Source organism: Vombatus ursinus, unplaced genomic scaffold (assembly GCF_900497805.2).
Source record: "Vombatus ursinus unplaced genomic scaffold, bare-nosed wombat genome assembly UNPS02014818.1, whole genome shotgun sequence".
NCBI lineage: Eukaryota > Metazoa > Chordata > Mammalia > Diprotodontia > Vombatidae > Vombatus > Vombatus ursinus.
In genome coordinates, this window is record NW_020954596.1 from 73615277 (window position 1) to 73632874 (window position 17598).

Below are 17598 nucleotides of genomic sequence, written 5' to 3' on the forward strand. Positions count from 1 at the left end.
TATTTAATTTCAATTATTCAATCCAATTCATGAAGTATTTATTAAATACCTATTATATACCAGACCTAGACCCTGCCTTCACATATAAAGACAGAATCAGTCTTTACCCTTAAGTAACTTCCTAGGAGGAAGTACCATATATTCCAATAGGTATATACAAAGAATATACAAAATAAATTCAAAGTAATTTTAGGAGGGTCATCAGTCATCCTGAAACCTGAAGGGGATCAATAAGGGTCTTTTCAAGGAGGTAGATTTGAATCTTGAGGGGATCCAGGGAATAACGTGCAGCTTGACTGGAAAGACATAGTTTGGAGCCAGATTTTGCAGGGCTTTAACTCCTAAGCTGAGGAATTTGTATTTGATCTAATAATGGAAACTTTTGACTTTAGTGTGTAGATTATCCACTTTGTGGATTATTTTTGGAAATGTATTCATCTTTAGTTAATTAGCCCCCTTTTCTGATACCTCTCCCAGTTATTGATTTACATGTTCTCAGAGAAATAAACTAATATATATATACATACATATATATATACATACACTCTTATGTACACACACACATACACATATATGCACACACATATACATATATATATATATACATGTCTATCTATCTATATCTTTAAATTTTTTGGGGGGGGTCTGGACTTTTTATTTTCCTGGTGAGAAAATTCCCTTTACTGATACAGACATGCAACTCTTCTGCAGTTATTTTGCCTGAGACACCAAGATATTAAATGATTTGCTCAAGGTGCCACAGCCAATATAGTTCAGAGGCAAGACTTGATCCTTGGTTGTTTTGATTCTGAGAGTGACTCTATATCTCAAAACTAATATTAGTATAAGCAAAATATAGATAATACTGCAAGTCTATGGTTAAAGAAACATGGGCCCCTCCTAACTTTAGAGCTGGCTTTCTATCCATTTTAATGCATAGTTCTAATATGAAACCGTTTTCTAATTTTTGCTATATAAATAATTTATTCTCTCCTTTTATGATATCACCAAAAGTCACAATAAAAACAGCAGTAATAATAATATCCTTTTGTTTGTATGTGATTATATCATTAATCATCAGTAGGTAATGCATTTTGAGGTTTTTTTTTCTTTTTCTAATAGTAGTGGGAAGTTCACACTTTCTTGTTCTATGGTCCACAAAGTTGTCATAGCTACTGACATTATCGCAAATAGCCTATAAGAGAATCAAACCCACCACCTTATCTTATGGAGCACCAGGAACTAATCCTATCCAGTCTAATCTAAAAAGCATTTTTAAATACCTACTACAGACAGTATTGAGCTAGGTACTGGGGATATATAAACAGTCTTGCCCTCAAAAAGCTTACATTCTAATGGGGGAGATACAATATGTAAACAGATAAATACAGACATGATATTTTGAGGAGGAAGAAAGCATTAGCAACTAGGCTTGTAATCAGTGCTGGCACATGAGCTAAATTTTGAAGGAAGCTAATTGTGAGAGGTGGAGTTTCATGGACATGAGACTTGAAATGGAATGCTGAGTTTGAAGAACAGCCAAGTGGCTAGTTTGGTTGAAGCATAGAGTGTGTGAAGAGGAATAATGTTCAATCAACCTGGAAATATTGACTGAAGTCAGCTTGTAAAGTGCATTAAATGCTAAGTTGAGGAGTTTATAATTTATTCTACAGGTAATAAGAATGGTTCTGAAGGTGTTTGAGAAGGTCAGAGGTGCTTTAGGATAATTTTTTGGTAAGGATGTGGAGGACAGATTGGAAATGGAAGAGTCTAACTAAGAGGGTGTTGAAATTGGCTGGGGGGGAGGTCATGATGGCCTGAACTAAGCTGGTGGTCATGAGAGTGAAGAGATGGGAGATGTGTTGAGGAGGGAAAATTGATAAGACTTGGTAACCCATTGCATATGAGATAGTGAAGGAAAGGCAAGGGTCAAGAGTAACTCTTAGGTTGTGAACCTGGGTAACTGTAAAGATGGTGGAAACTTCAACAGAAATAGAGAAGTTTGGAGGAGAGGTGAATTTAGAGGGAAGACAATGAATTCTATATTGGATATAATTAATAATAATATCTACCATTTTTGCAGCATTGTAAAGTTTACAAAGTACTTTACATATATTATCTCATCTGATCTTCACAATGACAATGTAAAGTAGATTCTATTATTATCCTCATTTTATAGATAAGGAAACTGAGGCATAAAGAAGTTAAATGTTTGGGGCAGCTGGTGGCACAGTGGATAGAGCATCAGCCTTGGAGTCAGGAGGACCTGAATTCAAATCCAGCCTCAGACACATGACACTTAACTAGCTGTGTGACCCTAGGCAAGTCACTTAACCCCAATTGCCTCAGCAAAAAAAAAAAAGAGGTTAAATGTCTTGTCTAAGGTCACACAAACACTAAGTATCTTCTTGACTTTGAAATGCTTGCAGGACATCTGACTGAATAGCAAAATTTAGTTAAAGGCAGCCAATGAGTTGCTGTTATACTAAGCTTGGCTAGTTAAATAAGAACTCATCTAATATCTAAGATAGAGAATAACTTGCTTGGAGACTGATAAGAATCCTTTTCTTGATGAGAATCACTTTTGAGGCAACTGGTGGTTCAATGAATAGAGTCTGGCGTCAGGAAGATATGAGTTGAAAATCTGGTCTCAGACACTTTCTAACTGTGTGACCCTGGGTAAATCACTTAGGCTGTGTTTGCCTCAGTTGCCTCAACTTTAAAATGGGGATACCTATCTCACAGAATTGTTGTGAGAATCAAATTAGATTTGTAGAAAAGCTGTTAGCACAGTGCCTGGCCCACAGCAGGCACTGTATAATACTTATTCCCTTCCCCTTCCTTTCCCACCTTTCCTTCTCAATAAGATCAAGTTGTATTAAATAAGTAATGTTTCAGTTTATATTTAGTTAAGGTGTTGGGAGAACTGATTTAGCCAATGGCTGAGTTTGATGTCTACCAAACTGAGAGGCAACATGATGGGAAAAAAGAAGATTGGGCCCCCCACTGGGAGAAGTCACTCTGCTCTAACTGGCCTTGGCTTTAGATCAGGCACTTACCTTTTCTGAGCCTCAATCTCCTCATCTGAAATACTTGAATAATAAGACCCGTCTGGCACTTGGCTGTTGTGAGGAATAAATGAAGTAGGGTATGCACAAATGCTGTAACACTTTAAAAAAAAATGACGTAGCCACTTAGGCCATATTTCTGATTTTGTTATGTCTATGAAGCCAGTCAATTCCAGGAGACTTCAAATCTTTGAAAGGGGAAGTAAAGGAGGGACGGATATTTTGGAGGTACAAAGGGCATAGTTTAAGAAATAACTTCTGTCTTCTTCAAAGAATAACAACAACCACATTTGTAAATGTTATATTTCCGTTATATTCCAAGGTTAATCCTACCAGAAGGTAAGAAGATTGATATAATCATCATCTCCAGAAATTATTTGCTCTCCATGTGATTCATGAAACTTTAGTTAAATAACTCAAACTTGTTGCTGACTTTCTTTATTTTCCTCATTTCTGTACTATGGTAGCCTTGGAGCTTCCAAAGGGCAAATCCAGTCCAATATTTCTAAAAATAGAGATTTTTTTCAGAAAATAACAACCTTTAGAAGTAGTGGTTTGAGTGGGAAGAATTTCTAGAACTTGGTTTGAGAGTCATGTTTCAATAACACAAGGGGGTCATGTCTGGAAGAGACAGCACATTTCTCCCTCGCGGTTTCTTTTGGTGTATTATGTGAATAAGCCCTTGAGGTGGATTTTTGGTGAACACTTGAGCCAATTTTGTCCTCCTGTTAAAGAAGGAAGAATACTCTCTCTCCTTGGACAAGTTCGTTGGAGCCAGGGAGCTGAGAGCTTGATTTATGCATCAGTATTTAAGACTCGTTCTTTTGTTAGTATGTAATCGAGGACTCTCAATTGAGAAGTAGAAGTGACAGCAAGAAATTTCAACGCTATAAAGGAATTTAGGAAGGGTTCTGAGTGTTATGATTGGGAGCATTGACATGCATATTTATTTATAAATAATGTGAATTTGTAGTAGCTCCATTTTCATTGGTGGTTTTTTTTTTTTTGAGGGGAATATACAGCATTTCAACAGTGGTTGGATAGGGATAGGAAATGGACATGTGATTTCAATGGTATTGGGAACTCCCAGTGAGAAAACTCCTTCTATCAATGTAGGTCAGAATCTCTGCAATTTCTGTACCTATAGAGTTACCTAGAGGTTAAAACCTTTCCCATGGTCAAATAGCCAATGAATCCCAACCTCTGTGCCAGAGGCAGTACTTGAATCCAGACCTTACTGGCCTTAGTGCCATTTTTCTATATATGCCAAGTTTCCTCTGAAGATAATCCCCATTAAATAAGCCAGTATACATAATGAGAAAGTTGCTGCTCTCACTTATGAAACAAAGCTAAATATGTTCTAACTAAGTGATAGAACTTTAAAAGGCTTACCTGAAAGTTTAAATGAGGAGGAATCTATGCATAATGATCCAGTGTCACCTGTCAGCTTCTGAAGTAAAATATTTCTTGCCCTGTCTTTAAATATTGCTGCATTATTGTTGTAACAGGACTTAAACTTTAGCACCACATCCACTATTGCTTTACCATTGGCTTGTCTGCAGGAATTAAATAGAAAAATGGATCATGTTATTGCTGTGGTCTTACCATTGTTATCAGAATTCTTCCCCCGCTCCACCTTGCAATGCCACAGCCCTGGCATTCATTGCTTACTTGACTGAGGGGACAGTTAATATAAGGAAGTTAATCAATTCATAAATATTCATTAAAGACCTATCTATTATGCATTGTGCCAGGCACTAGAGATAGACAAAAAAAAAAAAGAAACAGTCCTTGCTCTCAAGGATATCTTCTTGCTCCTTGTTACTAATTCTCCATGGAGTCTCAGCAAAGACCAATGGAAAAGCACTATTTTTATTTTTTTAATTAGTTGATGTATAATTTCCTCCACTAAAGTCCTAAATCCCTCAACATGATACAGATGTAACTATGGGTTATTGGAGGCCTCACTAAAGGAATTAAAGCTCCAGTAGTTCTATCCTGAGATACATTTTTACAGTGATGAAAGAGCACTGGATTTGGAATCAGAAGAGCCAAGTTCAGATCCTACCTCTGACATACTACCTGTGTGATATTAGGTAAGTCATTTAACTTCTCTGGGCTCTAGTTCCAACATGGATTTAAACTTGATGGCCTCTGAGGTCCCTTCCAACTCTGGATCTATGTATGATTTACAATTCTATGAATATGAGTTCAGTGATGTTTGTTGTACAAGTCTCAATCTCACTGGAGAGACTCAGTAGCAGAAAGTTGGCCACCAGATGACGATGTTTTTGGGCCATGGCAACTTTTAAAGAGTTATGATCACACCTTGGTGGAGGGAAGACCCATAAGTCAGGACAGAAGAGGTTATATATATATTTATATCTATATATGTCTATATATAGATATCTCTCTCTCTCTCTCTCTCTCTCTCTATATATATATATATATTAGAGGTTGTCCTTCATATCCCACTTACTGTGGTTAAAGGAACAACAAGTTCTCTCTAATATTTAGAACATTTTGTAATCTGTACTTGTGCTTAGTTTATTTAATCACAAAGCATTCTCAAATATGAAATGGATTCTGTGTACTAATCAATTTGGAAGTTCATTCAGACAATGCAGATTGAAGTCCATCTATGCCTGACCATCTTGTAGGATTTGTCCATATTCTCTTACAGGTTTATCACAGAAGGTCACCCAAAATGCTAGGGGACTTCCTCGATTTGTACTGATAAAACAAGGGTCCAGTGAGTGTTTACCTATTATCTATAACCCTTTTCATTAGTCCATCTCATTATTTCTTCCTGCTGTACATTTCCTTGAAGACATCTTCTACCCCTGTTCTAAATTTCTCAATGTTTATATGTTACAGTCTGCTCATACCCACCCCTTAAATGGTTGTTCTCTTTGCTCTGCTCACTTCACTTTGTATCCATGCATAGAGGTTTTTCCAGTTTCCTCTGAAAATGTCCATTTTGTTATTTCATATGGCACAATAATTGTTGTTCATCCTTCATTTTTAAAGAGGACCAATGTCATCACAGGTGATGACTTGCATATGAATTAGATTTAAGTGAGGCAGAGTTACACAGTCATCAGTTTCTTTCTTCCTGTGTTATCAAAGTTCAGTGGCAGGACAAAAGTCAAGATTGGGGCAGCTAGGTGGCGCAGTGGATAGAGTGTCAGCCCTGGAGTCAGGACGACCTGAGTTCAAGTCTGGCCTCAGACACATAACACTCACTAGCAGTGTGACTCTGGGCAAGTCACTTAACCCCAATTGCCTTATATAAAAAAAAAAACAAAAAAAAGACAAAAAAAGAGTCAAGGTGACTAGAACAAAAGAAAACTTACAAGGAAGCAAAGAAAAAATGGACAGCTCTCAACACTTCGTGTAGTATTTATCATACAGCCTTTCTTGAAATGAAAATTTATTGCTGTATATTTTGAATCTTCTCATGTTCTGCTGTGCACATAACTTGCTTTTTTTTCCTTTTCTTACTTTACATTTGTTTCAATATTTAAGTTTATGATTTGTTTCTTTTTCTTTTTTCTATTCTGTATTTCAGTTCTGGTGTTTGAGTCTACACTTCAGCACAATAATATTCTATTACACTGATATACCACAATTTGTTTAACCATTTCTCAATAAGAAGAAACCCCAAGTTTCTAATTTTTGGCCACTACAAAAAGAATACCTATAAATACAATTATATAAATATAATCCCTTTTGATCACATAGGTCCTTTTCTTCCTTATTCAATCTTTTGGGGTATAGACCTACAATAGCTGGGTCAAAGGGCTATTTACAATTATAGTTTAGTATCTTTAGGGGCATAGTTAAAAATTGCTTTCCAGAATGGTTGGACCAATTCATAGTTACACCAACTGTGTACTAGTATGCCAGTTTTCTTCAAGCCCTTCTAGCATTTGTCGTTTTCCTCTTTCATCATCTTTGCCAATTGTGATGTGTGCGAGATGGAACCTTTTTGGTGTTCAGTAACTGTGTGCAATTCTTTGTTCACTAATTATTAGTGATTTGGGGCATTTCCCCATGTTTATTGATAGTTTAGGTTTCTTCCCTTGAAAACTAACTGCTGTTAATATCTTTTGACCATCTATCTATCAGGGATGTTATCTATTCGTTTTATAAATATGAGTGAATGCCTTATGTATCTCAGATATGAGATCTTTATCAGAGAAACTTGTGGCAAAGATTTTTTTGAGTTATTTGTTTCTCTTCAACTTTTAATTATATTAAATTTGTTCACACAGACACTTTTAAATTTTATTTCATCAAAACTATCTATTTGATCTTGTGAAATCTTCTCTACCACTTGTTTAATAATGAACTCTTTTTCTATCCATAGGTATGAAAGGTAATTTCTTTCTTGCTCTTCTAATTTGTTTATGACATGACCTTTCAGATCTAGGTCATTTTTCCATCTGGAGCTTATCTTAGCATATTATCACATCCACCCTCCAATGCCTCTATACTACCCTCAGTGTGATATTTGTTTTTAAATCTTCAGAGACTGTTGTATTCAATGCCTTACTGCCATACAGCAGCATTGTTAAAAATATTGTATTAAAAAGATGGGCCTTTATTTTCATGGAAAACTTGGAATCACTAGATGATCTTTGCAATTTCCTGAAGATACTCTCTTTGTCCCATTCAGTTTCAGGCTAACTTGTCCAGATATACATTATGATATGTGAGCTCTGAAGGTTGTCCATTCAAATTCATGCCACAATCTGGGTAATAGATATTCTTCATCTACATGGCTATTCCTATGTGGATAGTCAGGCTTAATGCTTTTGAGAGGTTGCAGATCTCTTCCAGGAGTTTCCATGATGTTACAGTGCTTGAGGCAACAGGCACAATGTCATCTAAAAATAGGAGCCTATGGAATACCTCACCTTCCACAGAGAAAGCTTCTTCAGCTTAGACTTTATACTGTATCTCTTCCATATGGTGGTGAATATCTTTAGCAAGTGTACAGTTTTCTATTTTATTCCTTACCCCAAATTTATGATAGAGGGCCAGTAACAAGGTTATTTATGTTGTTATGTATTATAAGGAATCTTGAATGATTTTGATACATGGATGGGAGAAAACCTGTTGATGAAGAATTATAAGGTGAAGGTTTCTACTATTGAATCAAATGCTTTTTCAAAAATCAATGAACTGTAGGCACAATGGGATACTATATTTGTTATATCTTTAGCTAATTATGAAATGGTAAAGATGTGGTCCATTGATTAATAATACTTGTGAAAATCCATTCTCTGCTAACAACCTTTTGGTAGATGCCCTGCATTCAAGTATAGATGACTCAAAGCAAGATTTTAATATATGTAGGAGAGTAGACATATTACTGTATAGTTGTTGATGCTTTCTCAATAACCTTTTAGGGGTGGAGAGGATTTTTAACAAGATCTGAGGTTTTTTCCATCCCTTGGATCCTTCAGTGCCCTTCCCATTGTGTATCCTCCAGCATGGACCTCTTCTGTATATACCTCTTTTATGGTCCAAATTGTGTGCATTTCCCATCTTTTCCCTCTTCCATTTCTACTTCTTCTACAAACAATTCTGGTACTGTGATATTAAATTTTAAATGTTGTAGTCCCACAATCCCATGGTTGGTGAAAGTAGTTATAACAAGTTTACAGATCTTTTCCATTTTTTATTATTTTGTTGATTTCTTTCCATTTTTTTGTCCCCTTATGTCTGTGGGATGATTTCATTTAGTTAGATCTCTTGCCAAGACTTCTTTAAACTAGTTTTATCCTCCACTACTTCTGTCTGACTTAAGAGATGATACTGCTCACAATCTTCCATCATTCTTCATAAGGTTTTACAAAACAAGTTTTTATTCTAAACTGATGTTCCTTTTTGCCTCTATGTCTCTCCACTTGGCAAAAACAACAAATATTTTCTGATTTTTCTGGTATCTTTTGATATTCTTGTCATGGTAATAGAGTTACAGTGTTTAAAAATCTATAAAATTATTATAATTGGTATCACTGTATTTCTGCCATCCATTTTCCATTTGTCATTGCTACTGAAATTACTTATTTAAACAGTCCAGGATTAAGTTGCTTCAGTTGAACACTGTCCTTTTCCCCCTTGAGATTGGGTCTCCCTTTCTTATCTAGACTGACTGTGAAGTCACAATTGATTCCACCATTAATCCACATAGAAACTTTGACCTGCTCAGTTGCTGACCTGATCAGATTTGCCCCTTCTTAGGCAACCTAATGGCCCTCTGGCTTCTTTTAGATGATCTATAAACTTTAAATTAACTCTGTGTACTCTAAATGTGAATGCTTGACACTTGATAAGCTTAGCTCATTGCAACCCAGAATCTTCAAACTCAAGTGATCTACCAGCCTCAATCTTCCTGATAGCAAGGCTTATAGGGGTATACCACCATACCAGATATCTTGTTTGAATTATTATTCTTCCTAATTGCTTTTTGCTAGTTTTGATATTAGTCCTGACAAGTCAGTGGTCTTATTGTACGTAAAGAATTTATTTAGTTAACTCTCACATCAGTAGCAAGTCTTTTCCTATTTGTTAAGATATAATCTATTTCATTTTTTTGTCATGTTATTTGGTACTTGCTGTACCTAGGACCTAACAATTCTTTTCTCAAAGCAAGTGTGTGATATAAAGGCATGAGGCTTCTTTGGCCTCTCTCATTCCTTTTTCCTGAATCATGCTTTCCTATATACTTCTAACCTTTCTCCTACATTTTCATTGTATTCACCACATATTGATTTAATATGGAGGCATTTATCAAGTTTTTCAAAGTATTCTACTTCTTGAATCCTCAGTGACCAGTGTTGGTACGTAAGCTGCAAATTTTTTTTGAGGCAATGAGAGTTAAGTGATTTGCTCAGGGTCACACAGTTAGTAAGTGTCTGAGATAATATTTCACCTGACTCCAGGGTTGGTGCTCTACCCACTGTGCAATTAGTTTCAAAGTGGTCTTTTTGGAAATATTTATCTGTATGCAGTGAGATGACCAAATATCCCATGAAATAATGTTTCATGTTTCCTTTGGATGTATGATAAAAACCAACTCTGTCAGTTTGTTCCTTTATCTCTTTAAGAAGAGTCTATGGCTCATTTTTCTGTCTAACTATAACTCTTTATTGTGGTTTCAGTTATTCTAAGAAGGCTGAGATAGGTAGAATTCAGCCATTAGTGTTATGTTACTTGTCGGTCATTGGACAAGCATTCACATTCAGAGTACACAGAGTTAATTTAAAGTTTATAGATAATCTAAAAGCTATGTAATTCTCAGCACCTCCTGCCCCCTTTTCTGCCATGAAGGATACAGGTATACAAATAGGGCAGAAAACCTGAGCTGATACAGCTATCCCAGGTCCAGAACTCTCTGTTGTCATCTTTTCTATGACCTGCCACTTGACCCTTACCCTTCTCCCAGCATCTCTTAGACATCTATGCTTCCCTTGGAGTTTTGGATTTCTGGACAATGATCTTGAAACCTTTGTATCTCTCAGGTCCATTTTCTTTTATTGATCAGTAAAGCAGAACATTTAACTTAATCTTGCCACATTTTTCATTGATTATTTTCCTTGCAAAATCCACTTGTCTTCCAAACTTTTCCCTTACTGTTGAAGATACCACTATCCACCCAGGCACAATGTAGGTGTCATCACCAACTCTTTACTCCCCTCTCCCTTCATCATATCCAGTCTGTTGCCATCTTGCCAAGCTTTACTTTTGTTAACATCTCTTGAATACTCCCTCTTCTATCCTTTGACACTGCCACCATCCCATTGTAGCCCCTTATCACCTCATTCCTGGACTATAGCAATAACCTGCTGGTTGGTTTCCCTGAATCAAGTCTATTATCCACTCAACTGTCAAATCGACCTTCCTAAAGCACAGGTCTGATCATGTCAGCATTTACCCCCATTAAATAAACTCCAATGGTTCCCTATCATGTCCAGGATCAAATATAAAGTCCTATTTGGTGTTCAGAGCCCTTTATAATCTGGTGGCTTCCTCCTATCTTTTCTTACATCTCACTCATCCCTACATACTCTGTGATTTGGTAACATTGGCCACCTTGCTGTTCCTCATACGAGACATTCCATCTCCCAACTTTGGGCCTTTTCCACTGGCTGTTCCCCATGCCTGGAATTCTCCCCCTCCTTACCTCTGTCTCCTGGTTTCCCTGGTTTTCTTAAAGTCCCAACTAAAATCTCACCTTCTGCAAGAAACCTTTCCTGTTCCCCTTAAATTTAGTGCTTTCCTTCCATTGACTATTTCCAACTGATCCTGTATATAACTTGTTTGCATGTAGATGTTTGCATGATGTCTCCCCCATTAGACTGTGAGCACCTTGAGATCAGGGAGTGTCTTTTGCCTTTCTTTGTATCCCAGAGTTTAGCACAACGACTGGAACATAGTAGAAGCTTAATTAATGCTTATTGACTGACTGACTAACATATCACTTTGGGAATCAAAATAATGGACTAAGTAATTTCCGTGTTGTCATTATGGTATTTGGTTTTTCAAGTCCTACTTTATCAGATTATTTTCCTCTCAGGAGTATAAACATTATATTTCTTTCCTTGATGCAGAGTTAGACCATTGGTAATTACATTTAATTTAGGGATTCTTTCCCCTCCTCTGTCTTTTGTTTCCCATGTTGTTACTTCCAATGCAATAGCTCCATCTTTCAGATCTGAATGGACAAATCCTATGTACTTTATGGAGTATTTCTGCGAAACACTCATCATGTTACTCTAGTCACTTTAGGATTTTGTCAGACTAGAGGTGTGTTGCTCTGACTTCTTCTCCTAGATCACATACTTTAGATACACATCAAAGAAACAGAAATGGATCGTTAATATTAAACTATAAAATGCCTTCTCACTTCCTGAAAGATATGACTTGAAGCAGAGGTTCTTAACCTAGCAGTCTGGTAAAGCCTATGGGCCCCTTCTTGGAATAATGTTTTAAATGCATAAAATAAAATGCAAAGGATTATAAAGGAAACCAATTATATTGAAATATAAGTATAAAAATGTATTTAAAAATAATACATGGATCCCAGGTTAAGAGCCCTTGACCTAAGGGGAATTTAATTACTAATAATTCTCATTTCCCCTTTTTCCTCTGCCTACTTCTTTACCAGGTTTGGCTGGCAAAGGGTTAAAATTTAGGGTTTAATGGATTTATTTTTTGATACAATCTTCACCCCTCTCTGACACTTCCTATTCTCCAGACATAGCTCATTAAAAACTCTCCCATCACCTCCATTACTGATCCCTTTCCTGGATAGATTACTGCCCCTTGTAGTTAACTTTTATGATTCCTATCCCTAGTAATTCATTTTTGACTATTTCCTAGCATTGACCACTTAGCTTGCTTGTTTGATGAAAGGTAACAAAAGCTGTAGAGAAACTAACTGATGCAAAAGGAAGTAAAGGGGATGACTGGTTCACATTTCCTGGCAAGTAAAAGCTGCTAAATTTGCAATTGATTTTCACCATTTGGTTTTTACAATATCAACATAATGCTTTAGTCATGATTATCTATGAAGTCAAATAATGAATTGTCAAGCATGGGATCACTTTTGCATAAATGATTAAAAAATGAAAGGAAGAAAGGAAGGAAGGAAGGAAGAAATAAAGGAAGGAAGAAAGAAGGAAACAGAGAAAGAAAAGTTGAAGTTGTGATCCAGGATTATGTAACACAAAAATAATTCTTTTCAAAGTCTACTTCAGAGCACCTTTGAAATGAGACCTTAGAAAGTTATGCTTCACAACAGAAGGAAATGAAATATTTAAATAACCCTATCTTAGAAAAAGAAATTGAACAAGCCATAAAGGAGCTCCCTAAAAAAAATTCCTGAAACCAGATGGATTCACAAGTGAGTTCTACCAAACATTTAAAGAACAATTAATTCCAATACTCTATAAACTATTTTAAAAAATAGGCAAAGAAGGAGTCACACCAAATTCCTTTTATGACACAAATATGGTGCTGATATCCAAACCAGGAAGAGTGAAAACTGAGAAAGAGAACTATAGACCAATTTCCCTAATAAATATTGATTCAAATATTTTAAATAAAATCATAACAAGGGGATAACAGCAATATATCACAAGGATCATACACTATGAACAAGTGGGATTTATGCCAGGAATGCAGGACTGGTTCAATATTAGGAAAACTATCAGCAAAATTGAACGTATCAATATCAGAAAACAAAAAACATAATTATCTCAATAGACGCAGAAAAAGCTTGTGACAAAATATAACATTTATTCCCATTAAAAACACTAGTAAGTATAGTAACTTCCTATTAAAAACACTAGTAAACAGCTTTCCTTAAAATGATAATTTGTATCTATGTAAAACCATTAGCAAGCCTTATTTATAAAGGGGATAAAATAGAAGATTTTCCAATAAGATCTGGTATGATGCAAGAATGCCCATTATGACTATTGTTATTCACTATTGTACTAAAAATGCTATTGTCGTTCAGTGATTTTAGTCATAACTGACTCTTTGTGACCCTATTTGGGGTTTTCTTGCAAAGATACTGGAGTGGTTTTCCATTTCCTTCTATGGTTCACTTTACAGATGAGGAAACTGAGGCAAACAGGGTTAAGTGACTTGCCCAGGGTCCCATAGCTAGTAAATGTCTAAGGCCAGATTTGAACTCAGGAAGGTGAATTTTCCTGACTCCAGACCTGGTGCTCTATCCACTGTACCACCTCGCATCAATAAGACAAAAAAAAAAAAATTTGAATAGGTGTCGAGGAAACAAAACCATCGCTTTTTGCAAATAATATGATGTCATGTTTAGAGAATCCTAGAGAATCAACTAAAAACTAATTGAAACAATTAACAACTTTAGTAAAGTTGCATGATATAAAATAAACCCACATAAATCATCAACATTTCTCTATGTTACCAACAAAGTCAAGTAGGAAGAGACAGAGAATTCCATACAAAATAATAACAGACAATATAAAATACTCGGGAGTCTATGTACCAAGATAAACCCAGGAACTATATGAACATCATTATAAAATACTTTTCACACAAATAAAGATAGATCTAAAAACTTAGAGAAATATTAATTGCTCATGGGTGGGCTAAGTCAATATAATAAAAATGACAATTCTACCTAAATTAATTTACTTGTTTAGTGCCATACCAATAAACTACCCCAAAATTATTTTATAAAGCTAGAAAAAAATAATAACAAAATTCATCTGGAAGAACTGAAGGTCAAGAATGTCAAGGGAATCAATGAAAAACAAATGTGAAGGAAAGTGGCCTAGTAGAACTAGATCTCAAACTGTATTACAAAGTAGCAATCATCACAGCAATCTGATATTGGCTAAGAAATAGATTGGAGATTAAGTACACAATACACAGTAGTAAATGACCATAATAATCTGTTGTTGTATAGACCCAAAGATCTAAGTTTTGGGGACAAGAACTCACTATTTGACAAAAATTCCTGGGAAAACTGGAAAGCAGTTTGGCAGAAACTAGGTGTAGACATATCACACTGTTTACCAAGATAACATTTAAATAGGTACATGATTTAGACATAAAGGATGATAGTATAAGCAAATTAGGGGATCGTGGAAAATTTTACCTTCAGATCTATGAATAAGGAAAGAACTTACAACCAAACGAGAGGTAGTAAGGATTATGGGAATTGAAATGGATAATTTTGATTGCAATATCTATATATATATATATATAGATATATATATGTGTGTGTATATATATATATATATATAACATATATATATTATATATATATTTGCAAAACCATAATGCAGCCAGTTTTAGAAGGAAATCAGGAAACTGGGGAAAAATTACAGTAAATTTCTCTGATAAGGGCCTTCTTTCTCAAATATATAGGGAACTGAGTTAAATTTATAAGACTGTGAGTCATCCTCCAATTGATATATGGTTAAAAGATAAGAACAGGTAGTTTTCAGAAGAAGAAATCAAAACTGTCTATGGACAGGTTAAAAAAAGCTCTAAATCACTATTGGTCAGAGAAAGGCAAATTAAAACAACTTTGAGGCACTACCTCATACTTGTTAGATTGTCTAATATGATGGAAAAGGAAAATGATAAGTATTGGTGGAAAAGTAGAAAAATTGGGACATTACTGCATTGCTGTTGCAGTTGTGAGCAAATACAACTGTTCTGGAGAGCAATTTGGAACTAATGAACTTTTGTGTGTGTGTGTGTGTAGACAGATAGGAGAGAGAGAGAGAGAGAGAGAGAGAGAGAGAGAGAGAGAGAGAGAGATAAACACTAGCTATATAAACTTTGGCAAGCTGCTTAGGCTCTCAATGCCCTCAGACAAGCCTCAGAACATAAGTTACAGAGAAGTTGACCATCTGGATCCATGCAAGGAGTTTGTATTGATCTAGGAATTCTTTTTCTTTTTATTAATAAATTTATTTATTTTTAGTTTTCAACATTTACTTCCACAAGATTTTGAGTTCCAAATTTTCACCCCATCTTGCCCCTCCCCCCACCCCAAGATGGCATGCATTCTGAATACCCCTTCCCCTAGTCTGCCTTCCCTTCCATCTCTCCCCCCCTTCTCTTATCCCTTTCCCCTTCTATTTTACTGTAAGGCAGGATAAATTTCTGTACCCCATTTCCTGTATTTCTTATTTCTCAGTTGCATGTGAAAACATTTTTTTAAACATGTGTTCTTAAAACTTTGGGTTCCAAATTTTCTCCCTTCCTCCCTCCCCACCCAATCTCATTGAAAAGGCAAGCAACTCAATATAGGTTATACATATGCAGTTATGCAAAACACTTTCATAGTAGACATGCTGTGAAAAACTAACTCTATTTCCCTTAATCCTATCCTGCCCTCTCCCATTTATTCTATTTTTTCTTTTGACCCTGTCCCTCCTCAGAAGTATTTGCTTCTGATTACCCCCCTTCCAAATCTGCCCTCCTCTCCATCATTCCCCTACTCTCTTGTCCCCTCCCCCCCCCATTTTCCAGTAGGGTAAGACAGATTTCCATACCCAATTGAGTGTGTATGTTATTCCCTCCTTAAGTCAAATCCTATGAGAATAACATTCACTCATTCCCTCTCACCTTCCCCCGTTTCCCCTCTACTGTAAGAGCCTTTTCTTTTCTGTTTTTTTTATGAGATAATTTACCCTGTTCTACCTCTCCCTTTCTCCTTCTCCTAGTATAATCCTCTCTCACCCCTTAATTTTATTCTCCAGATATGACCCCTTCATCTTCAACTCACCCTGTGCCCTCTCTCTCTCTCTTTCTATCTTTCTTTCTTTCTTTCTTTCTTTCTTTCTTTCTTTCTTTCTTTCTTTCTTTCTTTCTTTCTTTCTTTCTTTCTTTCTTTCTTTCTTTCTTTCTTTCTCTTTCTTTCTTTCTTTCTTTCTTTCTTTCTTTCTTTCTTTCTTTCTTTCTTTCTTTCTTTCTATCTATATACCTATCTATCTATCTATCTGTCTATCTATCTATACATACATATAATTTTTTCCCTCCAACTACCCTAATACTGACAAAGGTCTCATGAGTTACAAATATCATCTTTCCATGCAGGAATGTAAACAGTTCAACCTTAATAAGTCTCTTATGATTTCTCTTTCCTGTTTACCTCTTCATGTTCTACTTGAGTCTTGTATTTGAAAGTCAAATTTTCTATTCAGCTCTGGTGTTTTCATCAAGAATGCTTGAAAGTCTTCTATTTCACTGAATGACCATTTTTTCCCCTGAAGGATTATACTCAGTTTTGCTGGGTAGGTAATTCTTGGTTGTAATCCTATCTCCTTTGCCCTCCGGAATATTATATTCCATGCCCTGCGGTTCCTTAATGTAGAAGCTGCTAAATCTTGTGTTATCCTGATTGTGTTTCCACAATATTTGAATTGTTTCTTTCTGGCTGCTTGCAATATTTTCTCCTTGACCTGAGAACTCTGGAATTTGACTACAATATTCCTAGGAGTTTTCCTTTGGGGATCTCTTTCAGGAGGAGATCAGTGGATTCTTTCCATTTCTATTTTGCCCTCTGGTTCTAAAATATCAGGGCAGTTTTCCTTGATAATTTCTTGAAAGATGATGTCTAGGCTCTTTTTTTAATCATGGCTTTCAGATAGTCCAATAATTTTTAAATTCTCTCTCCTGGATCTATTTTCCAGGTCAGTTGTTTTTCCAATGAGATGTTTCACATTGTTTTCTAATTTTTCATTCTTTTGGATTTGTTTTACAGTGTCTTGATTTCTCAGAAAGTGACTAGCTTCCAATTGCTCTATTCTAATTTTTAAGGAAGTATTTTCTTCAGTAATCTTTTGGACTTCCTTTTCCATTTGTCCAATTTTGCTTTTTAGGGCATTCTTCTCCTCATTGACTTTTTGGACCTCTTTTGCCATTTGGGTTAGGCTATTTTTAAGGTGTTATTTTCTTCAGTATTTTTTTGGGTCTCCTTTAACAAACTGTTGACTTGTTTTTCACG

General features: G+C 35.7%; 1 protein-coding gene across 1 annotated transcript in view; it reads right to left on the reverse strand.

Moving 5' to 3' along the window:
• LOC114023436 (transmembrane protease serine 11C-like) overlaps nucleotides 1-17598 on the reverse strand; it is a 111480-nt gene that overhangs the window by 55109 nt on the left and 38773 nt on the right. Inside the window, exon 5 of the mRNA XM_027836061.1 lies at nucleotides 4461-4624. Within this exon, the coding sequence (XP_027691862.1) occupies nucleotides 4461-4624 (164 nt within the window). The remainder of the gene's footprint in view (nucleotides 1-4460; nucleotides 4625-17598) is intronic.